The sequence below is a fragment of the Cryptomeria japonica genome, chromosome 8 (genome assembly GCF_030272615.1).
Source record: "Cryptomeria japonica chromosome 8, Sugi_1.0, whole genome shotgun sequence".
Classification (NCBI taxonomy): Eukaryota; Viridiplantae; Streptophyta; class Pinopsida; order Cupressales; family Cupressaceae; genus Cryptomeria; species Cryptomeria japonica.
Genome location: NC_081412.1, coordinates 150,134,876 through 150,161,961, shown reverse-complemented (window position 1 = coordinate 150,161,961; position 27,086 = coordinate 150,134,876). Strand labels below are relative to the sequence as shown.

At 34.6% G+C, this 27,086-nt stretch overlaps 1 protein-coding gene across 1 annotated transcript in view; it reads right to left on the bottom strand.

Moving 5' to 3' along the window:
• LOC131031562 (uncharacterized) overlaps nt 1-21,380 on the bottom strand; it is a 99,497-nt gene extending 78,117 nt beyond the window's left edge. Inside the window, exon 1 of the mRNA XM_057962714.2 lies at nt 20,126-21,380. Coding sequence (XP_057818697.1) covers nt 20,126-20,358 — 233 coding nt within the window. The 5' untranslated portion in view covers nt 20,359-21,380. The remainder of the gene's footprint in view (nt 1-20,125) is intronic.
• Between the last annotated feature and the right edge of the window lie 5,706 nt (nt 21,381-27,086).

The following is a 27,086-nucleotide window of genomic DNA, read 5'->3' as shown; positions in this document are numbered from 1 at the left end:
GTAAGGTTAACATTTGTGTTCAAGATTAACTTCTTTCATAAGATAACCTATGCATAGAAGTCCCTCAACTGACATCGTCATGGTTAGCATCTTTTGAATGCATATAGACAAGTTACATCCAATTAGGGGTTATAAGCACAAAAACATAAATACATTCACAAAACCAAACCAAAGGAGACTCTTTGAGACGAGATATGACAAATAAGTCCAATGAAAGCACTTCCATTTATCAAGAGCCAAAAGATCACATACAAGGGGACTAAGCCCGTATGTGTATATTTATAAGATTTGACCTCATGCGATTGCAACCAAAGGGAATCTACGAATATTTACAATAGAAGAGAGATGAAGAGAGAAAAAGGTATAGATGTTGGCGTGATTGCAACACCTACTCGATGATCTATCTAGGTATGATATTGGATTGGTGGAGAAAGTGCACAAGTAAGCAATTAAGAAACTTGCAAGCTACTCTAAGAACCATGATGGCTTATAAATTCGATTATATCACCACCAACAATTCTACAAGGAGGGCCCAATGAAACTAGTAGAGAAAGAATCAATAGTCCAAGAAGGTGCACAAGGAATTGTCTACAACGATAGGTCATTCATAACACAAAAGCACATGCTTAACGTGTTAAGTATGGAAGGCCACTTGCATTTGGAAACATTGATTTGGCGGGTCCAAAAGTCTAGTGCAAACATAACATGTTAGGTTCCATGGAGGAGTTTGCAATTTTATATGACAAGCAAACTTCTACAGAGATGGACCTAGTTGAATATTAAAAAGAGAACCTGGGAAGGCTTCGAGTTGTCAAATCATTTATTGAATCAACGGCTAGCACAAACTAAAGAAAGCCACTATGGAAACAAGTACAAAATAACTTCTAAAAAGGTGGAAGGCAACAAGGGAAACAAGGCCGACATGAACATTGGGTTGGTTGCATACAAATGAGGTTATGATGTAATATGCATCATTGGGTGCAAATTTGAGACCAATGATTGATACAAACTAGGAGAAGCCAATGCGATATAAGGTACAAAAATCTTTTGAGAAGGCAAAAGCCGATGAAAAGGTGGGGACCCACACACACTACAATATTGTAAACAAAAGGATCCCTTGCACTTTCAAATTTCAAGATGGAAGATCCTAAAGAGGTCCTACCTACTAAGCCAATAATACCATCAAAAACTTCTACCACAAACAAACAAACAAGGTAGGCCCCCCACAAATAGATGAGATGAAGACAAAAGAGCTTTTTGCATCGTTGGATCTAAGGATCAACAATTAGTGAAAAGAACTCACTCATAAGTTGGCATCAATGACCTAAAATTTATGCCAAAGGCAATGAACCAAAATACTACTGAAAGGAAGTTGCTGAAGTCTAAAGGAGTTTTACATGCATCTTACCTCCTAAAACAAGAGTAGAGAGCCCCGCTGCTACAAAGAGGAGTTGCTAGGGCTCGGAGACAAGAATTGCTAGAGAGAAGGAACCAAGGACGTCCATCCAAAGGGCAAATGGATTGTCCGAAATAAAAATAGAAGAGACCACCGTTGGAAAAATTGTCACATCCCTTTTTCCCTAGGGCCAACAAGCAGTAATTTATTTGCAAATGTATTTTGAAACACTAATAATATATAATAATTAATAAAAATTAATATATATATTAGAATCAAATTTAAATTTCAAGAAAAAAATGGCGCTAAAGTCTTAATTTCAAATTGGGCACTAACTGGGCCCATGCTCCCTCTTTTGCAAACACCTATTTATATGCTCTGGAGGTTGTTGGAGGACATGTCAGAATATTTGGGCAATTTCACCCATTGTTTACATTTTTTTGGATGAAAACTTCAACTTGTGTGAGGAGATCAAATGAAACCCTAACCTACCTTCGTTTACTATTTCTAATTTGCGATTCCCTAGTTTAACCTGCTCACATCCTGCACGGGGTTGAAGTAAGTTGTGAACTACATCATTGAATTAAGCACACTGTCAAAAGGGCACCCCAAGACTGAATCATTGACAAACAAACTTGCAATTTTGAGTGCCCCGTTGGGAGACAAACACAGGTTGAGCAAGCCACCACCAAGCACAAGCACCTGTCCACAAAACCAATGAAGCAATAGTTTGCAAAAAATCGCGATTGTACCCGATTAATCCTGAATTCTGGAGCTAACCCATTTATTCCCTGAAAAAAATCCAGATTCATGAAAATATCGTTGACCAAGCGTTGACCCAATTTTCAAAGATTTTTTGCACTTAAATCACGTTAAAATCATGTTAAAAACCCCAAAAATGGCAAAAAAGTGAAAAAAAATCATTGTAAAACTTGCAAAACCCTAGAAAAACGTGTGAAATTATTGAATTGTTTAGAAATAGGGTTGGTATGAGACAAAATCAGAGTCAATGTGGAATCAACATTGAAAAAGTTTGTTATTTTGTCCATTTTCGAGGGGTTCATCATTCCCCACACTTCACTTGTTCAAACCCACGAGCTCAATGACCCAATAAAGGTAGAAAGCCCAAGAGCTCAATGGCCCAGTAGGGGTTTGAACCTTGGTGACTACCTCACCAATGGAGTTTTTCTACCACAACACTAAACGTTCAAAGACATATTTAATATATGTAGATATAGATATATGATTTTTAATTTATAATTGATATAGTTAATTTTTGCTCAAACAAAGACATAAAATTCATCATGTGAGCAATATATCTAAAGTGCTCCACGAAATAAATCTGAATGACAACAAACAAGCTTACACAGTTGTAATAAAAGAGCCTCCAACACATAATCATTAAAATTTGTCTCTACCTGAAATAGTAGTTGCAAGCTAGGTATTGCCAAAAGCCAGTGGCTTGCTAATCTTTTACTTCAGCTAAACAAATGCCTTTTGTTGAATTCTACCCCATATAAAAGACTTACTGATTGCCATTAGGGAATATAAAGCATTGAAACTATAGAAAATGATTTGATACGCTTTCTCAAATATTGAACTACCCCTAGAAAACTCCTTGCCACGATCACAATGAAAGTCTTGGATCACTTCAAAATGGCTTCCACTTTTACTAAATTCCTAATGATTGTTGGATCTCTGTCTGATAAATTTTGATTTCAGCTACTTCATAGACTTAGCTAATCTTTGATCTCAAACTTAGACAGCTATTTGGTGTATTTGGTGACTGCCCTTTTAAAAAGTTAAATGAATATTTGCCTATGTAATCAGCAATATGAATATAAACAACAAAAATCTATTTTCTACAATTTATGGGTTAAATTCCTTGTCTCAATCACAATGAAAGTCTTGGATCACTTCAAAATGGCTTTCACTTTTACTAAATTGCTAACAATAGTTGGATCTTTGTCTGATAAATTTTGATCTCAGCTACTTCATAGACTTAGCTAATACCCCTAGAAAACTCCTTGCCTCAATCACAATGAAAGCCTTGGATCACTTCAAAATGGCTTCCACTTTTACTAAATTCCTAACAATAGTTGGATCTTAGTATAATAGATTTTGATCTTAATCTGATAAATTTTGATCTTAGCTACTTCATAGACTTAGCTAATCTTTGATCTCAGACTTAGACAACTATTTGGTGTATTTGGTGACTGCCCTTGTAAAAAGTTAAATGAATATTTGCCTATGTAATCAGCAACATGAATATAAACAACAAAATCTTTTTTCTACAATTCATGGGTTAAACTCTATTTTATTTACTCTCTATATCTCTATGCTATGGAAATGCCCTTAAGTTTTAAAAAAAAAAGTAGTTTGTGTCTATTTTTCTACAAATTTTAACGATTTTTTAAAATCCAATTTCTTACCCATTTTTTCAAAAAATCTTATACTTTTAGTTTGCCGATTTTTTCCCCAAATGATTTTTTTTACTATGATATAAAGCATTGCAATTGTGGAATATGATTTGATAAGCTTTCTAAAATATTAAATTAACCCTACAAAACTCCTTGCCTCAATCACAATGAGATTCTTGGATCACTTCAAAATGGCTTTCACTTTTACTATTTGTCTGTTAACTTTTGATCTCCGTTACTTCATAGACTCAGTTAATATATGATCTGACTTAGACAACTATTTGGTGTATTTGGTGACTGCCCTTTTAAAAACTTAACTGATTATTTGCCTATGTAATCAGTAATATGAATATAAACAACAAAAAATTATTTTCTACAATTCACGGGTTAAACTCTATTTTATTTGCTCTTTATATCTCTATGCTATGGAAATGCCCTGAAGTTATTTTAAAAAATAGTTTTTGTCTCTTTTTCTACAATTTTTTATGTTTTTCTCAAATCCGATATATCATATTTTCCCAATTTTTTGCCGATTTTTTCCTGATTTTTTCAAAAAATCTTATTTTGATTTGTCGATTTTTTCCCTAAACGATTTTTGCTAATATGCCACAAACCACCAGTTCAGAGCCATTGTCAGTTGTAGGAAAGCAAACACATCAGCATCTGATGCCAAATCTAGAGGACATGACTGCAAGAAATGTACATCAGATCCATTTAGCTGACAAGAAACCCTAGGCATTGGTCCAAATTCCAATCTTATTTCCAGGCGAAGCGGAAACTGAGTTTCAAGAGCAAGCAAGATCAATAACAAATATCTACACACCCAAATCTGGGCCTACCTGACCTAACAATAGCGAAAAGTTCTTATCAGACCAGCAAGGACTCTTCACTTGAGGCGTGAAGCCCTCAAGCCCCCAACGCCAAAAGGATTAAGGGTCAGACATCTGTTAGGGTTTCCAGGCAGAGTGGTGAAGATCTAAAAAATTCTGTGCTGCCATTCCAGTCCCCATTCAGGGAATATGTAACAGCAAAATTTGTAAGAGCTTGTTGTTTCAAAATTTATATTAACAGTAGAAAATGCAAACTCTGATTGATTGTTGTAAATATTCTGCGAACTACGCATCAACTATGATGGTTATCTGTTTGCTTAAATAAGTGTTGTTTCATTAATAGATCAGTGATCTGAAAATTGTTTAATCAGTCCACTAAACCCTAGGACCATAAGAAAGTTCACAATCATCAATTTTGGCAATTTGCAGGGCAATCTTGCTTGAAATATGGAGATCCCAAAAACTTATCCATTGGACTTAGAGTACACCCTCTAAAATTAATATTGTGTATCTCTTTTATTTTCCTAAATGAAAAATTGATGGCATTCAAAAATCTGCACTTTCCACCACTCTACCCACAATGATATTTATCTAGTCAGCCATATTGAGTGAGAGCAAGCTTCTACTAGCTAGGAGAGTCATTCAAGGAAATTTCAAATGCTAGGACAACATCTTTCACAAAGTTGTGGGTACTCAACTTTGAAGGCAAGCACCAAACAAACAGGCAACCAAGCATGTCCCCCTTCTCGATAGCACTTTGTATTTAACTAGTTCTCACTGCTAGGGGATGAAGCTTAGGAGATACCCAATAATCAAATGTTTATGTTTGGAAAATTCCAGCAACCATGGAGGCATATTGGTTGGGTTGGGTAAACATGTCCAAGCTCTTGATGGAAGGTTGTTTATGCTGAAACATGCCAGCCAGCTTGGAGATACCCTATGGCTCCATTAAAGAGCTTGTAACTTTGGAAAAGCCAGTCAGTGCCCTCCCCGGAACATTGGTTCGTTGAGATGACATTTGCCACTGAAATGATAACCAAATGACAAAATATATCCTAAGAGAAAGAGGTGTAAACAAACAAATGAACCTATGTTGTCCTGTTGGCAAACTGCTTCAAGGACCAATCATAGTTCCAAGGAAGCTTACAAAAGACTAAGTACTCGTGACTTTGAGTGACCATTTTTTCATTCCTCTTGCTTTCAGAATTCTCAATATTCAGAGAAAAGATAGCCATTTCTTCAGTATAGTTTGAATTTATCAACCTACCATATCTCTTTTTCGATGATATGCCACTACGAGGTGTTGGGTACATTTGTAGTACTTTAAGCCTTAAGAGTCATCATTTCATCATTAGTATTGTGTGAAGTGCCTTAGCTTTTCACCAACTTGTAATTATGGTAAGTGTGGTAAGAGGTGCAACGTATATAAGATTAATTTTTGGCAAGGTTTTTTTCTGTTATTTCATTGCTTGCTTGGAACGTTGCAATCTGATGTTCTTTGTTTGTTTTTTGTTAGGCTTGGTGAATCATGGAAACTATTTTCTCCTAACTAAACCTCAAGGTAAGGACCACTCTACTTAAATATCGCATGTTCTGATGGACAAATAGTCAATAGTGATTTAATACCTAATCTCTAATAAAAAGTGGTAGATAATTATCCTATTTATATTGGCAAGATAATTATCCTTTAACCATTAAATTGAATGATACTTGAGAATAGCCATGCAGAACCTTTCTTAGCCATTAAATTGAATGATACTTGAGAACCACGCAGAACCTTTCTTAACTCGGACTCGGACTCGGCTCGGACTCGGCAAGGCCAACTCGGACTTGGACTCGGGACTCGGCGTCAGACTCGGCTCCAGACTCATCTGGACTCGGGATAGTGAAAAACTCAAGAAATTTAGAGATTTTTAAATATTTAAAACTTGTTTCAGACACCCTTTATTGAATACACCTTAAAGGCACAATAACATCATCAAACTCGGTTCATTTGATTACATACACAAGTATACATCAATCATATCAGCATAAACGCAAATTGTAGCTGAAGAAAATAACAAACATAGATATATAAATATTGTCAAATGTATACAATATTACAAAACTCATGGAATAAAAAATCCATGTCATCATATGATCATCATCAAATGTTTCATACAAATACCAAAGGTAAATACAACTACAAGTCTATGGCTTAGAGGAGCCTGCACCCTCCGGCTCCAGCCCCCTGCGAAGGTGTCTAAGGTAGGTCCTGGATGATTCGACTGCCATAGCCGCTCCCCGTGACACCATGCCATGCTCACCAACATCAGGAACATCCGTGTCACTATCTGCCTCTGAATCTCCTGTCTGTGCTCGTGCTCTCCGCTCCTCCTCTGCCATGGCTACAGTCTCAACCTCTATATCTACCTGGTCGATCCAATCAATGTCAGACTCGTAGGTTAAATTTTCTCTACTTCTATCGACGCAGTTTCCCCCATATTTTTCGACGGGGGTTTGGGGGCAGCGCCCCCAAGGTGGGGTCAAGGGGCAGCGCCCCTTGCGCGCTCCCTGTCGTGATACAGGGCAAGGTCGAGGGGCAGCGCCCCGCGAGGCCAAAAAAACTTATTACAAGTCTGAATTAGGGTTTCTTTGAGAGTCTTCCTTAGGGCCTGGTTTTGCTCTTGTTGCTAATTGGGTCTTGCTTGGTGAGTGAGTATCATTCTTGAAGGTCCAAGCTAGGTCAAGTTGGTGAGTGATAAAGTCTGGAATGTCATCCTGATCTTCAAATGCCTTGAAATTTGGCTAAGTCTGGAATGTCCTGATCCTGAAATTTGACTAAGTCTGGAAAATTGAAGAATCCTCCAAAAACTAGATTTTGCAATATAACTCCTTGAGGCCCGAAACCACTCTCAAACATCCTGACAGTATATATGGAATATAACTTATATCTTTCTTCTTTCTTATACTTAAATGTTATATTCCATAAAATAATCCTGACGGAGAGACCAAAATGTCAAATTTCGCCCTTTCAAAAAAACTTATTACTTTTTAAAAAAACTTTTTAAAATGTTTTTTTTTTTGTCATTTTATTAACCTAGCCAGTAGCCAAGTCTGGGGCTCAGGACTCGCCGAGTCTGGCGATTTTGAGCCAAAATCGCCAACTCGGCGAGTCTGGCGAGTTTACTCTCCAGACTCGGCCGAGTCCGAGTCCGAGCCCCTAGGACTCGTTTGGCCTGACTCGGACTCGGACTCGCCGAGTTTGGGCGATTTCAGGCGAGTCTCGTTTCTCTACTATTAACTATGAAAATTTGAGAACCTTAAATTCTTACTACATTATGTATTGGTGAAATGCTATCATGTATAACTAAATTTGCAGGAAACATTGCAATGTGTCAAATTTGCATGGGATTATGTACAGTAAACTTTAAAAGACATTTAGTTTCAAATCAAGGTTTAGCATTTGGTGTGCCTTTTCCATTACAACTCGCTACATTTATGTAAGTTGTCGCGTGAAACCTAAAGGCTATTGGGACTAGGCCCATCCTTCGCGTGACCTGCTATGACGCTGGAGACTGACTGACTTTCTATATTGTGTGAGCTGTAAAACGCTATTTGAACTTCCACCAAATCTTGGAATCGAAATCCAATATATGGAAAAGGCAAAGACACAAAACCGTTGCTATGGCTGGATGATCTCAACGTAATCGACACGGCCCACGTGATCAAAATCGATTGGTGACAATAATCTAAAAACTCATATAGAGTGAGTTGTTAAAAAGAATGAAGTCGTTTTAGCGTGTTATTGGCTTATGGTTGGCAAACCCAGAGGAGTCAGCGCTAAACACTAACCCCTTTTCGGGGCTGGAGAAATTTTTTAAAACATTCAATTACATTAATAAAATGATTTAAGTAGTTGAATAGTTCTATGGAAAAAAATTATTAGATAGTTTATTTTTTAATATTTAAGACGGGTGGCTTTTAGTTATTTTAAGATGAACTTTATAAATAGTCATTATATCATTGTTTTAATAAATAAATGTTTATTTATAAATTAAAGCTTAACATTTTTAATCCCATATTCTTGATTGTGAGTTTAAATAAGAGGATGGAAGCTTCTCAATCCTCCATCTATTTGCACATATTTTCTAAATTCTTCACTCTAAGTTTCTCTTCGTAAGAGGAAAAAAAATATTAAGAAAACCTTAAAAAATTTCAAAATATTAGATGGTCTCTTTCTAATTTGATTTTGTAATGGCAAAAATTGTATTTCTTTGTCTTTTTCTTTACATTTGGATCTATATTAATTAAGTGGCTTTTATATAATAATAAGTTTATAAGGTATATTTTTGGAAGAGTATGATTCATGGTATTATTTTTTTCTAATCTACACATTGTTCATCCTAATAAATTGATTTTGATCTATAGATCTCAAATTCACCACCTTGCATTATATCTACGAGTACAAAATTGATCCAAGCCATTTTCATAGCCACGAATCTAAACCTCAATCTTTTCAATTCCAAATTCAAATTTGGTCATTGTCAAGTCTCTCCTACTTGTCGTTGTGTGCTAACCTAACACATTTTTGTGATGATTTGTGTGCCATGTTGTATTTAAGGACATTCATTACTTATTTTGAAAACATCTAGGAACCATTAGAAGAACATTCACATGAGAGCATCATTCCAAAATCTTAGATCCCCCTCATTGCATCATCATCTTAGGCATAGTAAATGTTTGCATGTTGTCTTCAATTTTAGTGCATGAATTGGTCCCCACGAGGGCTTAACTAAGGACGACATGACCCTTGCTTAGCAAGTTCCCAATTTATTAACACACCCCACTCCTCGTCGATCACAAATGAGTTGAGACAAATCAACTATAATCATTTATTTTCTACAATTTCATTTTTGTGGGTCCAAGTTTGATTTCACACACCAAATCATTTATTTTGTTACATTAATGTGATTTCACACAAGACCTAGGGTTTGGACCTTAGGGTTTAATTCTTCTATTATTAGGGTTTTCAAATTGGATTGTTGGAGTGCATATTTTACTTTTTGAGTTTAATAAAGGTTTAGATCCCCTTTGCATAAACTATATTGATATATCTTCTTTAGGGTTTTGTGCTTTATTGGGTGCTCTTATTTCCATCCTATCCTACCCACCCTTGACTTTCTCTTTTATATCATTTGGCCTTTAAGGTTTGAGTTATTTGCATTTCAAGGTCTCGTTAACATCCTCAAATTCCTTTTCAAGACATTCTTATTTGAATCCTCAAGTGGCCCAATTCAATGAGAATGGTGCTTCTAATTGTAATGTTATGGGTAGTACTACTATTACTACTATTGTTAAGCCTAAGGGTGAAAATTTTGCTCATGAAGGACATTTAGAACAATATTTACTCATGAACACGTTTAGAAATACTCTCTTTGGAGACATCTCTAATTTTTTCTTTCCAAAAGAATTTCTAGCCCAAAGCTCAAAAGATGATTACAAGAAGAAAGTTAGGAGAAAAAGAAATGAAGAAAAGGTAAAGATGATTGGGGAACCCTAGAGGAATTTGGTGTCATTCAAACACTAGATGCTCACTTCTCTAATCCCCATATATGATTGTTGTCATTCAAACACTAGACATGCTCAATTCATAGAATACTAGAGGTTTCAATAACACCTCTCCTTAAGAAGTTGTTTGGGACCTTATTTAGGAGCAAAATCTTGATATCGCTTTTCTTCAAGAAACAAAACTCATTGTAGAGGAAATGGCTTCCATCTCATCTATCTAAGTTTTAGAAAAGTAGCCAAAACCAATGTATTAGAGAACAAGGATCTTCAAAGTTAAAACAATATAGCTTGCTTATGGGATTCTCATCAATTTTGTCCTTTTTTAATAGCTTGCAAACATTCTATCTTTATCTCCTTGGTTGACTTCTACTTTGATCAAGGTAGTTTCATTTTTCTAACAAATGTTTATGTTCCATCGGGCTTTCAAGGTAAAACCCTCATCTAAACCCCTTTAGAATTTTCTTCTCTTTGTTTGCTTCCTTTCCTCAAATCATGGCAAATGACTCCAATGCTATTCTCAACCTCAATGAAGAGTTAGGATGTTCTAATCAATTAGATCCTTCTTCTTCTAACTAAGAGAAAACATGTTATTCCTTAATCTTGTTGATGTTGAATATAGATCTAGTCTTTTACTTGGAATAATAAAAGGTGTGGATCGGATTCCATCTTTGAGCAACTTAAAAAACATTTAGTCTCTAATTGTTGGTTAGTGAAACTTTGGTCTCTTACTCTAAAATTATGCATTGGTAAGTATCAAATTACTAACATAACAAGGTTTCCTCTTCCCTCTTCTCCCTCTTGAAAATTCCCCCTTCAAGCTTCAATTGGCATGGCTCAAAGATCAAATGATTCATGAACTCATTATTGCCAAGTGGTTTGAGGGGAAGCCCCCTTTTGGTAATTCTATGTAATCTTTCTTCAAAAGACTTCAATTTGTGAGTGCAAGCTTACGAGTGGAAAATATCTTAATTAGGAAACATTTTTTAGAGAAAGGAACAAGTGCAAGAGAAATTGAATGACATCACTTTTCAAATCAAGAAAGATGGTATGATAAGGGGTCACCTTCTTAAGGAATCCGCTCTCTCCAAAGAGATTAATGAATGGCTCTTATGAGAGGACATATTCTAGAAACAAAAATTGAAAACTATTTGGTGACAACAAGGAGATAGGATATTTCCTTCTTCCATAGTTCAGTCAAAGATGATAGAAGTGGGATCAATATATCTACTCTCTTCTCAATGCAAGGAGACCATCTATCCTCCTATGATATAAGTTGGGAAGCAAACCAACATTTTTCTTCCCTCTTCCATGAAAGTGGCCCTCTTGCCATGGAGGAAGAGGAGATCATTCTAGATTGAATTCCTCTAGTCTCTATAGATATGAACAACTCATGAATCGCATCTCTCCTAGTGAGCTTAAACATGTGATATAGATGAAAAGAGAAAAACTTTTTGGCTAGTGGATTTTCCTATTGTATTCTTTCAAGAATGTTTGGATATCTTGAAGCTTGATCTTTTGGAGGTTTTTAGAATGTCTCAACGTGATTAAGGGGTGCTAAAAGCACTTAATACCACTTTTTTTACCTCGATTCCTAATGAGGGCTAACTCTTTTCATTTGTTCTACCCTATTGATCTTTACAATGTCACCTATGAGATCATCACCAAACTCATTGTGGGTCATCTAAAGCGAATTCTAGATTCTCTCATTTCTCTTAAGCATAGTGGGTTTGGCATCATTATAGCCACTAAGGCTATTCATTTAATATCCCACTCCAAGGATAAAGCAATGTTTATCAAGTCAATTATGTCCAAGCCTATGATAGAGTTAGATGATCATTCTTCAAGAATACTCTTATGACCTTTAGTTTTATTTGGAATGGATTGACTGGGTAGTGAGTTGTGTGAGTTCTACCTCCTTTTCAACCTTAGTTAATAGTATCCCCTCCCCTCTCTTTTGTACTTCTAGGGGCTGCAGTAAGGAAATCCCTTTTCCCTTACCTCTTCATTCTCATGGCTAAAAGACTAGGGAAATTGCTAAAGAACTAGAAAACCAATGGTTGTATCCATAGTTGGACTTTTGCACAAGCTCTTGGCTTACAAACTCATCTTTAATTTGTTGATGACACAACTTTATTGGGTGTTTCTAAGTTCGAAGAAGTTGTTAGTCTCAAGAAAGCTATCTTCTTCTTTAATACCCCCTTGAACATCCAACAAAGAATAGCTCTTAAATTCTTCATTTTAAAATAGGGCAACTTCCATTCAATTATCTTGGCATCCCCTTTATCTGATGTTAATCCCAAAAGAGATAATGGAAGAAAATCGTTAAAGGATTTAGAATTAAAGTTGGTAATTGGACATTCTAACGGATGTCTTTTGCCAATCGATTGACTCTACTAAAGTTTGTTGTACAAACTCTGCCTATCTAAAGATTACTTGTTTCATCTATCTCCAAAAGCATCATTAATGACTGTAATGCTCTCTCCAAGAAATTATTATGAGTGGACAATTTGAATTCTCAAAAGTTGAGTCTAATTAGTTGGGATAAAGTGTGTAGGCCTAAGCAAAAATTGTGGCTTGTGCCTTAGGAAAATCATTCTCAATAGCAAAGCCTTGGCCACTAAGGTTTATAGGTGATGGTGTAGCAAAGCCTTGGCCACTAAGATTTATTAGTGATGGTGTACACATCCAAACTAGCCTTGGCTTAGAATTCTTAGTTTCAAATATCTAGGTGAAGTTGTTGATTCTAAGAATGGATATAGTAGGAAGGGCCTCAATGGTATGGAGTACTATTAAGAATGGAGCTTCAATTATTAAGGTTGATCTCTTTTGAATTATAAAAATGGTCAAAGAGTTCTCTTCTAGAATGATGCTTGGGATTTCCACCCTTGCTCCTCTCTTCCTTTCCTACTCTACGATCTTTGAACCATGTATTTATCATTACAAGATGGTCTAAGGTTTCTAACTTAAGAGCACTCTTGAGATGGGGAGATCCCAATCTATCATTCAAAGTATCCCAACAAATGTCCTCAATGGGGGACTTTTGAAGCTCATATCACCCTATCTTCCATTCTAAGTAGTGTGACCATGTTGCTCTTTAGAGAAAGCAAATGTTCTCATGGGGGATCGTGATTCTAAAGGAATTTATATAATAACTCTTAGCTACAAATCCCTTCATTTGAATAATGGCGAAAATAGAAATTTCCCTTGGTAGAACAAAATCAAAAACAAATTCAACTAGCCTAAATACAAATTCTTCACATGGCTACTTTGTCAAAACAAATGTCTCACCTAAGATAGTATTAAAAAGAAAAGATTTTTGGCCCCTTCAAAAGTGCTTTGTGTAGTACTAAAGAAGAATTTATTAGTCAAATGTTCTTCTAATGCCCCTTTATTTTAGGTATTTGGGGGTAATAGTGGCAAATATACAATTGGCATGTCATTCATGCTACTTGCTTGTATGAATTCTAGGCAAAAATGGATCAGTCAACATCCATAACTACCATTCTCAATGTTGTCTCGTTGCTTGATCCTATTTGTATTTTCTAATATCTAATTCAGATGAAAACTGTCAAATTTTCCAAGGTCACCAAAGTCTCACTTTACAAAACTAGCATTATATTATGGATTATATACAAGAGATCATTGTTTCTAAGTGTTTTATGGATGGGGCTCTATCATCCTGTGATCAACAAATTTCAAAAAGCGTTCAGCTACATTATGTTGTTGTTACCTCTTGTCACTCTCACCTTAGCTTGCAAGCTTCTAGAAAGGTGAATACGTCTGGTAAATGGTCTCTCCTCCCCTTCATGTTTGATTGAAATAAATACCAATGGTTCTTCTCATGGCAATTCAGTTGTTGAGCTTGAAGTGATTTGGTCATGTTGAAGATAATCTATTCATTTTTTCTTCTCTACTATGGGGATCAACACTAACAACTAGATGGAAGCTCGTGTTATCATTTTGGCTCTTGAAAAAGCTTGTGAGATGGGCTAGAAAAAGATCATTTATGAAATGTACTCCTTAATCACACTCTCTTTTGAATAGAACAAAAACCCATCTATCCTCCTAGCAACTAGTGACTTTAGCCAAGCATAATCTTCATCTTACTCCTAAGTTTGAAGTTATATCCTTGTTTACATCCCTCAAGAATGGAACTCGATTGTAGATTGTATTGGTAAATGTGCTACCGAAGAAAAACATAACTAAAGTGTCCCTAAGTGAGGTTTGTGCCTCTTGAAAAAGCCTCTCAACTTCTTTATCTTATTCACAATGATCAATCTAGAGCCTCTCATTTCTACTTTATTATGGCTCAAGCTTGTTGATTACCACTCTACTTGGAAATCTTCAAGTCCCTTTATTGGAATTATAGTCTTTCTTGGCTTCTTTAAAAATGCTCAATGTCATTTTTTACCAACCTACTTGATAAGCAATAGAGAAAAACTCATAATTGAATAATGCTCACGTTGTTTGCATGTCATCAAAGTTTGAATAGGTGTCAATAAGGAACTATAGACCTATCTGAAGAAAGAGCACTCAGTTATACTCAGAGTGTGAATTAGTATAACAAAAAACTTTTACTTTTCAAAACTTAATTAATCGCAATTGCAATACTTCAAAACTTAATCATCCACAACAACAACACGTATGCAAGATCAAGCAATTAGGAACACAAGATGAACAGACAATTTACGTGGAAACTCTTGAAGAAGAAAACCACGACAAAGTATTACTTGTATTAAAAACTTATTAGAATCTTCGTAAGCACCAACCTATAGGAAACAACAATCCTCTTTGGATGATTTGTAGGCACCAACCAACTGAAGACACCAATCTCCACAACAGAACACCAACTCAGAAAAAGACACTAATCTCCTTAAATATGACCTCCAAAACAAAAACAATAATGTGATGAATACATATCTTCATTTTGAATCAGATTTCATTCTCCTTTACAAATTCGCTCACTTCACCAAAATCTACCTTTACATATGCTTAAAGATTTCATACAGATTAATTAGCATTTCTGTTTACAAGCAAATTCGCATAGTCAACTCTTTGCTCCTTTCAAAATCTCAGCTGCTCGCAGTAGCATATTAATCATGTGCTATCACAAGGCAATTGTGGAAGATAATGATTATGACCACCAAACTTTAACCCCCATATTTCCCTCATATGCTTTGGCATGTCTATATACTTTCAAAAATATACCTTGGTTTTGAGAATGAACCTAACTCTGTATACGTGCCTGTAAATTAGACAACTATGGAAGTTCTCAAGCAATATTCATGCGGTTGTTTAGTGTATTTTCTGTTTAGATTACAGCTGAAATGTTCTTTATGTAAAAAAATATTATTAAAAGAAGATAATTTAGAATCTTTTTTTATTTTAATAGGAGCAGTTATTGTTTAGGAATTAAAAAGTTGTGGAAAAAATTAAGGGCTGAAAATAAGCAGTAAATACATTTTGCTAAAAAATTCATCTAGTTTCACAAATTTCTTTCCTTTTTTTAACATTTGCTTTCAAAAAAAAATTCAAATTTCAAGTGCACAAATTGTTCTAGTATGAATGCTTAAAAATATACAAAAAAAAACTAAGCATTCTGGGGCCACCAGCTGGACAAATAATTCTTAAATAGTTGAACAACAACTACTAATCAAAATAAGCTAAGAAGTTGTATGGAAATCAGCCTTAAGAAAGCCACAAATATATGAAAACTGTGACAAAGAAGAGTGAGGTTTTGTGAATGTGAAGATAGCATAGCCTTGGATCAGAGAGTGCTCCGTCTATAGTGTTTGTATAAAAGATTATATATGAAAAATAAAATAAATATAATAAATAATATATTTACATATATATTAATTATTAATAATCAAAAATTAAAATAACAATCATTTTCTCATCAAAATTTATGTCACTAATAATAATTTAATAAAATATATTTTTCAAATATCTATTTTGAAGATTATCCTATTAGTGTGTCTTTATTGGGTTAGGTGAAGAACTAAAATATAGAGTGGTCTCCTTAAATCCATTGTGTTTGATATCCGGGTGACATATCCATAGTTAAATCTGGGCACACATTTGTTGAAGAGGAAAATTTAACAAAAGCAGGGGAATTTCTGAACAAAATTTAAAATAGAAGATCTAACTTGCAAAAATAAGGCATGGTGGCTTGGATTTAGGCTTGAAGCTCTCAGTCAGTTCTTTGTTTATCGTCTCACTTTTGGAAAAATAAATTGCAGTTTGTTGACCTATAGGTTATGTGTATATTGTCTACTTAAATAAAGCTATTGATATTTTTCTGCCATCAGCATTTTGCTTAGTTGGAAGGGGAAAACCTTCTTAATAAGAAGTGAGTGAAAGTTAGATTTTAAACTCTGTGAGTATTCTTTAAGTTTTGGAATTTTGTTTTTTTTGCTGTCAGAATTTTTACAAATTTAATTCGTAAGTATTTGTAGACATTAAAAAAAATACAGCTTAAAATCTACATTATCCAGGGACAGGTCTCTGGTTCTATAATGTATATGTGCATGTTTTATCTATGTTTTCATATAAATATTTTAAATTTTGCTATATTTTTTAATTTTCCCTATTTTTATATAGCCGTCCCTTAGCCATCCCCAAAATTGACAAAAAAAATCACCTTCTCTTACCCCCGGTCCCCTACTGTACCCATCCTGGAAACTTGGGGTAACCAAGGTTGCATGGGTACTCGTACCCAGCCCAACAAAATAATCACAAGAATTTCTTAAAATGTTGCAACAGCCATTATTATATTATATTAAATCTTATTATATTTAATGTTCAATGTCATTATATTTTCAGAATTTCTATAAATTATTAAATTAAATTTAAAAGAAATTGGAGTCTCCAAATACCCATGTCTCCTATTTTGAAAAAATAGCAGTACCAGCCCAACAAAATAATCACAAGAATTTCTTAAAATGTTGCAACAGTCATTATTATATTATATTAAATCTTATTATATTTAATGTTCAATGTCATTATATTTTCAGAATTGCTATAAATTATTAAATTAAATTTAAAAGAAATTGGCGTCTCCAAATACCCATGTCTCCTATTTTGAAAAAATAGCCGTACCAGTACCAGCACCAGTCTCCAAAGTCTCCAAGTACCCCCGGACCCATGCAACCTTGGAGTAACATAGCTTAAAATATAAATACAATAAAATGTTAGTTGAAAGATTTTTTTCGCTATAAATTCATGTATTTTCTCTTGGAAATATCAATTTTTAATTTAATACATGCTTTTTTAAGAAATTTTAATTTTTTAGTATTTTCTAAATTGCCGAATCTTTATCAATATTTACGAGTCAAAAATTTTGGACTTCGCAGAATGAGTCCAAGTCTGCAAACTATGACCCAATTCCCCTGCTGGACAAGGGCAAGTTCTTGTTGCGGTTAAAAGTGCATGTCATTCATAGCTTCATTAGTTAAGCTCATCAGACTGGAACTTCTAAATATACCAGGACGAGCATTTGATCTTTGAGCCTCAAAAGCTCAAATTAAAAAATAGCAGATCCAGCTTGCAAAAAGAAGGCACAGTGGCTTGGATTTTGTCCTGTCAATTCTTTGCTTATAGTCTCATTTTTGAAAAAATAAATTGCAGTTTTGTTGACCTATAAAAAGCTATTGATATTCTTCTGCCATCAGCATTTTGCTTAGTTGGATGAGAAAACCCTCTTATCAGCGAAGTGACTGAAAGTTACATTGCAAACTCTGTAAGTATTTTTCAAGTAGTTGAGTACTTTTTTTTTGTGGTGTAGGTTGGATGAGAAAACCTTCTTATCAGCGAAGTGACATTGCAAACTCTGTAAGTATTTTTCAAGTTGTTGAGTCTTTTTTTTTTTGTAGTGTGAGTTTTTACAAGTTTAATTCGTGAGCTTTAACATGTTAGTTAAAACATTTTTTATTCTTTTTCTATGAAATTATGATTTTAATTTTTAGTACTTTCTAAATTACCAAATCTTTATCAATATTTACTTACTTGCCTTAATATGTTACTTAAAACTTAAAACATTTTTTATTTTTTTTAATGCAATGATTTTAAAATCTTTGTCAATATTTAGAGTCAAAAAAATTGAACTTACCAAATACTGTCAAGTCCAAGTCTGGAAACTATAATGAACCATTGGGTTTGGGTGTGACTGAACAGTAATGAATGATCACTATTACGCTGAAGACCTGGACCCAATTCCCCTGCTGGACAAGGGCAAGCTCTTGTTGCGGTTAAGAGTGCATAACATTCATAGCTTCATCAGTTAAGCTCATCAGACTGGAACTTCTAAATACACCAGGACGAGCATTTGATCTTTGTCCCTCAACAGCTCAAATTAAAAAATAAAAGATTCAACTTGCAAAAAGAAGGCACGGTGGCTTGGATTTAGGCTTGTTGCTCTCAGTCAATTCTTTGTTTATTGTCTCATTTTTGAGAAAATAAATTGCAGTTTTGTTGGCCTATAAAGCTATTTATATTTTCCTGCCATCAGCATTTTGTTAGTTGGATGGGAAAACCCTCTTATCAGGGAAGTGAGTGAAAGATTGCAAACTCTCCGAGTATTCTCCAAGTTGTGTATTTTGTTTACTAAAGTTGTGGTGTATTTTGTTTAGTATGTTTTTACAAGTTTAATTCATGAGTCTTTATAGATATGGGAAAATAAGGTAAAAACATAGACACGATAAAGTTAGTTAAAATATATTTGTTTTTGTTATAAAACCATGCATTTTGTTGGATGTCAATTTTTAATTTAATATATTTTGTAAACATTCTGATTGTGGAATATTTTATTTTGTACTTACAAGTTTAATTCACGAGTTTTTACAGACACGGGAAAAATAAGATAAAAACATAGATGCCATAAATGTTAGTTAAAACATATTTGTTTCTGTTATAAAACCATGCATTTTCTTAAATGTCAATTTATAATTTAATACATTTTATATATAAAAAAAAATTTAAATATATGGTTTATAAGAAATTTTAATTTTTAATACTTTTATGCTATCAAATTTTTGTCAATATTGAGGAGTCAAAAATTTTATACTTGCAATGTACTCTTGGAGTTTGAGTCTGCAAACTCTGAATGAAAAAATTGGATTTGAGTGTGACTGAGCAGTAATGAATGATCACTATTACACTGAAGACCTGGACCCAATTCCCCTGCTGAACAAGGGCAAGTTCTTGTTGCGTTTAAAAGTGCATATCATTCATAGCTTCACCAGTTAAGCTTATCAGACTGGAACTCTTAAATATACCAGGACGAGCATTTGATCTTTGAGCCTCAAGAGCTCAAATTAAAAACCAAACTTATAGCCAGTTAGCATGTGACCAAGCAGCAGAAATTCAAAACAGGCCTGTTCTAAGATATGTATCAAAGACATTAATGAGACCAGATGTCTATGCTTAGATAACAAAGTGGGCTCGCTATATTACATTAATGCCAACTGAATTGACGATTACACTACCACTATACTGCAAAAGTTCAAGATGGTTGTGTTCGTTGGACCTTGTTTAAGGAGTTTTTGTGGCCTAACCCTCCACAGACACTCCCTGTGAGATCTCGAGATCCAATGTGATCCCAAAAAGACAATTTATTAGATAACATACACATTGCTTTTATTTTAATAGAAAGACCTAGCAGATATACTGGACTAAATCAATAAATGGGGGCATCTCAATGACAGATCTTACGCTTTCAGGAAACACGGGAATTAAAAATGCCTTTCCCCTGGAGAAAATTGTATGTATCAAAATTGCTTCTAATGGTTTAAAAAATCCTCGTTACAGCCACATGAGAAAGAATAAAACCTCATAGAATTGCAAATTAATTGAAGGGTCAAAGCTCCACAATAGAATTCATTGATATAACAAATTTAGACAGACAAGCATAAAATAGAGAATTAACACACCTTTCTCTGCGATCCTGCAGGTTCTTGAGATGATTCTTGTAATGGTTCTCAATAAACTGTTTGGCTACGGCAACTTTCTGTCTCGTGACGGGAGACGAAACAGCAATATCACGGTTAAGTGCAGCCACCATATCCACTCCAGATTGATCCCCATGCTGATCTGTAGCAGGCCGATCTTCCGCAATCTTGACCGTCTCAAAAGCCGCTCCTGATCTGCCGTCCTGTGCCTCCATTTTGCTCAATAATTAGCCCTCTCTCAACCACTTCTCTACCATTCATTAAAAACACTCACTTCCAGAAGAACTAACGGCCGGATTAACCTCAATTGCAAACGCCATACGCCTCAGCTTTAATTCATGCCGTAAGAACCAGTCTGACTGAAGCATCCAAGGCAAATGACAGGTAGATCTTACAGATCCAAAAATATGCTTCCTAAACAAGAATAATTATGACAGTAATAATATAATCCGAAGCTTTCGCGAGGATTTCCATTATTCCCAGCATTCAAATAAAATAATTTCGCGGCATACTTGTAAAGCAGAAAAATGTCGACCCTCCGAATTTAGCAGAATGCGTTACTTTTAAGATTGGATTACAACACTTTAAAAAAGTTTTCCAGCACAATTTTTGTCTGGACAGCCTGTATTTACCGAGAACCCTGCCCGAAGCTTCTTTTAACCCCACAAATCTGGCGTATACGGTAGTATTATAGGTACCTAGCACTCAAATTTTCATTCTCCAGCTTATCCAAAAAATTTCCTTCAGGTCACTTCACACAAATGTACTTTTTAAATACAATTCAACTCTAATTTTCTCACTCCAATCCAATAGATTAATGAGCTTCAAACGACAATAAATGCACAGCCGGCAGCAAACAAGAAAAATCACATCATGTACAACCAAAATCGTCGTGTATTGACGGTAACGGATCCAAGTAAGTTAACATGTCACCTGCCTTTTCTCTTCATTTTCCAGCTGTGAAATTTCCTACAAACATTTTCCTGTTAATTTCTCAATCATCGGTTTTTGGGCGTAAAAAGTAAACCGCCACGTCAGAACATAGCTTAGCCGTCAAACCCCCGTAAAACCAGCGTCATTACCAATTAAAATATTTACTCAAGACTTTGCAGATCTCCGACACTTAGCAGACCAAAAGCTCGACTCTCTTTGCATTCACACGTTCAAGCAGTATTTTGTTACATTCTTCAGCAATTTTTCATGAAGAAGAAATTTCTGCGGTTTAACAAGCAATTCAATCTACCACATCATTATTTCTTCATTCTACTCCGCAATGACCGCCGGTGGGCTGAGAGATGCAGGCTGTAACTTGTCTGTAACATCTGAACTTCCTAATAAGTACCAAAGCGATTTATGACTCGAGCAGATTGAATTTCTTTGTAATGTCCGACAGATTGTTCTTGTTTAGTTACTAGTTTTCTCGGAATTTTTATTGTAGAAGTGAAAGTTTAAACATAAACTTTGTGATAGAAAAATAAAAGGTTATCTTGAAGATAAAAAAGATTTAAAAGTATATATAGTTGGTTGTTTATGGACTAAATTGTGTTCATCATGTTGATCTATCATTAAGATCTATAAAGTTATTTAAAGGTTGAATTTGATTAATTATAATTTTATTTTTTTTAAACTGGAGATAGTCCATCAATATACATATAAAGGTTGAATTTGGTTAATTATTTTTATAGATTTGAATTTTTCTGAAATTTGGTTAATTATTTTTATAGATTTGAATTTTTTTGAAAGATATAATTTTATCATTTTCAAATTGGAAGTAGCTCCTTTATACACTCAATGCGAGGGTAAAGGTTGAATTTGATTATTATTTTTACAGATTTCAATTTTTTTGAAAGGTATAATTTTTTTTAATCCAAATTGGAGGTAGCCCCTCTATACACTACAATGGGCCGGTAATTATTTTTACAAATTTGAATTTTTTTGAAAGGTATAATTTTATTTTTTTTCAAATTGAAGGTAGCCCCTCTATACACTGCAATGCGTAGGTAAATTTTTTAATGATGCAACATATATACTTAAGGAATATACATTATTCTTATTAATTAAACTCAATTAAATTACAATCTTTCTATTAGAGGAATATGTTAAATCTAAAACAAATTAGTTTTGTACTTATATTGTAACTTAAAAAACTTTCATTAGGTCTAATCTAGACCAATTTAATAGAATACATATATAAGTATAAATTAACTTAGTAAAATAATTAAAGGACTTGTGAAAAAATGTGATTCTAATTAGATGTTAATCTAAGAAATTCAATGTAAAGTGGATAAGGTGTACTTAGCTCTAGCTTCAAATAGTTGATGAATACTTTAGAAATTGCATACCTTAAATTTGAGAACATGACCTCTTTATTAATGTATTGCTTTGGATTTTGTACTAAACCTGTATTATAACCTTGGTCAAGTATGCACCTCTAGATCACTTCTACTTCTATAAATTTATTATTTATTGTGTGAATCTAATCTTATTAGTTTTACACTTTTTCTCTTTGAATCATTGAATCTATCTCTATTTGTTTTACTATATGGCTTAACAATATTTATGAATATTTTATAGGGTTGTTAGGATCACTAAGGGACATGTTCTCTTAGGTCAAACCCCCAAAATATAAGTTTTACAATCAAAGGATTGAAGAGAATAAGATGTTAGATGCAATGACAGTCCCAAAGACACTAAGAGGGGGGGGGGTTAATCAGTGTCTTACCGGTTGATGGAATATTTGAACTTATTTATAACTTTGCGACCCAAATTAATGTATCGGTAAACAAGTAATAATGCAGCAAAGAGAAATAACAGAGATAGCATAAATGCACACCATAACACAAGATATTTTGGCGAGGAAACCCGGTAAGGGAAAAACCTCAGTGGGATTTGTGACCCACAATATCTACTCACTGGCCAATATGAATAAATATTACTTACAATAGGGGCCTGCACATGTAGGAAGGTCAATAGCCTAGAGCTCACTGCTCAATGAAAGAGTCTCACTGACTAAAAAATGGATAATCAAATCCAAGACAATGTATTGCTCAATATAGCATATGCAATGCTTGATTCAGTACCGGTTTAAGCTTAATCAGAAACCTTAACCAAAAACCTTGTCGAATGATATTCGCTCACATAACCTATCTTCTATGATCTATTGCATAATCGCCTCTCTTCTATTCTGTATATTTTCTCATATCAAAATGACCTATAAGATCTCATACATATATGAGTCTTTACAATACAACATGTTGGCTTACAGATAATTAATTACATTACAATACAATTCATATAAACAAAACTTTGTCTCATGTCGGCCTGAGTGTCGGTATGCTTTATTGTCGGTGTAAACTAGATGCCGATGAATGAACTTGTTGTGCCTGCCAGTGCCGGTAGATGATGTATGTGTTGTCGGTGAACCTATAGAATCCTATTACCGGTTGGTTGTCATCAATGACAACATCAACCATTCTCATGTGAGTGTAGAATACCAACATAAGAAATGCCCTGTAATGAATATGTAGATATTAATTCAATTTATTGCAACCAAAGCATTCTTCTGACATGATTGATGAATGTGAGAGGATCAAATGTAAGAGTTGAATTAAGTAAAGAATATAATTAGATGTCTTTAAATCCAAGTACATGACAATTAATCACACAAATATTGATTCAAACAACGCATAAGAGCTAGTGGAATGGGAAAAAGTAAGTCAAATTTTGAATTTGAATTTTAGACATTTAGGGCTAGATTTGTAGATGCAAGATAAATCTTGTACCCATAGAAATGACCCAAGATGATGAAATGGTAAATTCTATGTAAGGATTGAATGTCTAATCATGGAGGATGTAATAAATATGGTCTATATAGAGAGATGTGTATAAATAGATAAAATGCAAAATAATGTATGTATAGAGGAATATGTGAAGGCTAAAGGAATGAACCCAATATTATACAAAATTGTGTCATTTGTAGATATATAAAATATCAAATCATTTACTTAAAATAATCATAAAACTAAAAAGAGAATGACGTAAATATACAAACCTAACCACTACACGTATATAAATTGTGATTTAACCATTACAAATCTTGTGTTATATGTGGATGTTATGTTATTGATTTATGCCTTATTTTTGCTAACTTATTCTAATGTTAATCATTATTTGTTGTTGTTATAAGTTCACATAAAATAGGTTTATTAAGCATGGTTAACAAGATATTTTTTGACATCATAAAGAAGAAGGATATAATCTTGGGTTTTCCACAATTAAGGCAACTTAATTTTCAAATTTGCATGTGGGTATCATATTTTTATGTTGTTTCTATCCAAGCCTTCAATCTCATCCTCTGATTAGTTTACTGGATAGAGATTGATCTTCACAATCTTTGATATTTAATTTGTTTATTTTCCTATAATTAAGATGAGGATTAGAAGCAAAGTGATGAAGTAGATATGGTCTTGATGTCTTGTGCATGTCAAAAGATATTTTTCTATCTCTCTTGTTTCCCCTGAGCGAGAAAATTGTTCTACAAGGTTGTTTCTGGTCATTGCAAGTTGATGAAGTGTGAAAATGTAGGAAGATGTTGTGAAGACTATCTAGGAGAATGCTTTGCATTCCTCTATGTTTGATGATGTGATCTTGTAGTTTGGAGTTTAACTTGTATGTGTTGTGGATGATGCACTCCTATCTTTTCAGGTCTTTGGTGTTAGCATAGATGGTTTTCAATGAATATAATATGGTGGCAATTTGGCTGGTTGTTAGGACTAATTTGGAAAATGCTTTGCATTTCTCTGCATTATTGTTTATACTCTTGCGGCTTGGTGGACATTCTTGTATTGTTCAAGCGATGTCTCAGTTTCTATTTTAGGTGATGAAGTGTTATGCAAGTTGGTTTGACATTGATTTATTTTGTGACTATGTTGTGTGGGCATCCAAGTATCAAAAAATTTGTATCTGTTTGGTTGTGCTAACTTGTTTTGGTTTGACAATATAAATGAAGTACATGGAAATGTTGTTGGATGTTCAAGGAATGTCTCTGTGTGGTCCACATGATAATGATTGATCTTTTTCGTGTCACATATTGTCTAGAGTTGGTTTTCGAGATGATTTGTGATCTTCTGGCTGACTAAGCATATTCTCTTGTGTGCCCTATGCATTTGGGGATTTATGTTAGCTTTGGAGGATGTGATGAGTTGTTGTAACAGAGGAAATTCGCTACCTCAAGGATGATGGATCCTTGAGAACAAACTATCCCTCTGATACCTCCTCAAACTGGCGCTAAGATGAATCAGGGGATAATAGAGTTATGCTAGGACACTAGACACCTAAGAGACGTCTTTGGACGACTCTGCAAAGCCTCTATCTTTGGGACAATCGTGCAAAGCTGGGACACTAGCGTGGCGCATTGTCGTCCTATATGGACGGAGTGCAGAGTCCGAGCAGAAAGCTCTGGACTAACTGACAGAACCTGCAAAACAACTAAATAATATCAAAATGAATAAAAAGTGTGGATTACAAAATAGAATAAGGAAAATAAGAAGAAAGTAGGGAAAATTTATAAAGTAGCCACGCTATGAAGCTTCTCGCAAGATAATCTATCCTCATGATAATGTACCTACACACAAGCAAGAGAGAAAATGTTAGGGGTTGTGTTTTGGAGCCTGCCTAAGTCCAACCCCCGTTTTGGTGTTTCCACCTCCATGGACAACCCAAGAAGCCATGTGAATAATAAAGTGATAAAGATAATTGAAAAGATGCAACAAAAGATTGGTAAAAGATATTGGAAAATGAAAGAGGGAGAGATTAAGGAAAGTCCCCTTCCGTGAACGATTGTTGGAATTTTTTGCGTAGAGTGCTTGAGATGCTGCAACAATGGTGATGCTTGTAGAATGCTATCCAAAAATAACCTCCAAGAGCTTCAACCTGCAAAATATTATCAACTTTCCAAGAGAATCCTTCAAAATGCCTTCGAAATTGATAGATAAAGGCCCTGGAAGGAAACTGGACAACGGTGGGTGCATACAGAGGTGTTACAATTTCTTTCGGGAGTAGGCATAATGCTCAAATGACCACATGTGGGCTATCAGATTCGCGGGATGCTAGCGTGCCACGCGGATGTCTCTGTGTCGCGCATGTGTCCCTGATGGTGACAAGTTGGCGGAGTTGGTAATACTTTGACCAGAGCTGACATGGAGGAAGGGGCCATTTGCCGCATTAATCGCAAGGGATAAGATTTTTGACATTACAATTGTGGTTCTGACTATGCCTTGTGGTGATCTGTATTGAATAATTTCTTTTGGAAGATGTGTGTTTTGGGCCAACTGGTTATGTGCTACACATTTCATCTATAAGTTACCCTATTGTTGACTTGGGAGGATGTGCTCCAATATGTGTGATGATTGGGGCTACTTGTAAAGATGTAATAATTTGTTTCTAGGTCCTCTCTATCTCCTAGTTGATGATATGTTTAAGGATATTGAATTTTTAAGTTGTGGTTAAAAGTATAAGTTTTGTTCAAGACTGATGCACCCCCCTCTTGGTCTTGGGGGTGTGTTCAACAATTGGTATCAGAGTTAAGTTTCTATAAAGAAAATAAACTAATTGTGGAAGGCCCAAGATGGCACAATATTGATCCTACAAAGTGCCTAAGTTTGATGGTACAAACTAAAGTTTTGGAAAGTAAAAATAGAAGCTCACTTGACCTCTTCAGGGTTTGGAGTTTTTGAATTCAATCAGATATGGTTGTACTCCTCCCACTCCTCCAAAAGAGGTGACAAAATTAGGTTGTATGAAAATAATTGGGGACAAGAATGAAGGTATGCAGACTAGAAGAATACTTGCAAAAGAAGGTGAGCAAGTGAACCTTTGTTTCCTATCAAACGTAGATCCCAAGACCCTTGTTGATACTAGCAATAATGAAGGATGGTTGCAAGTA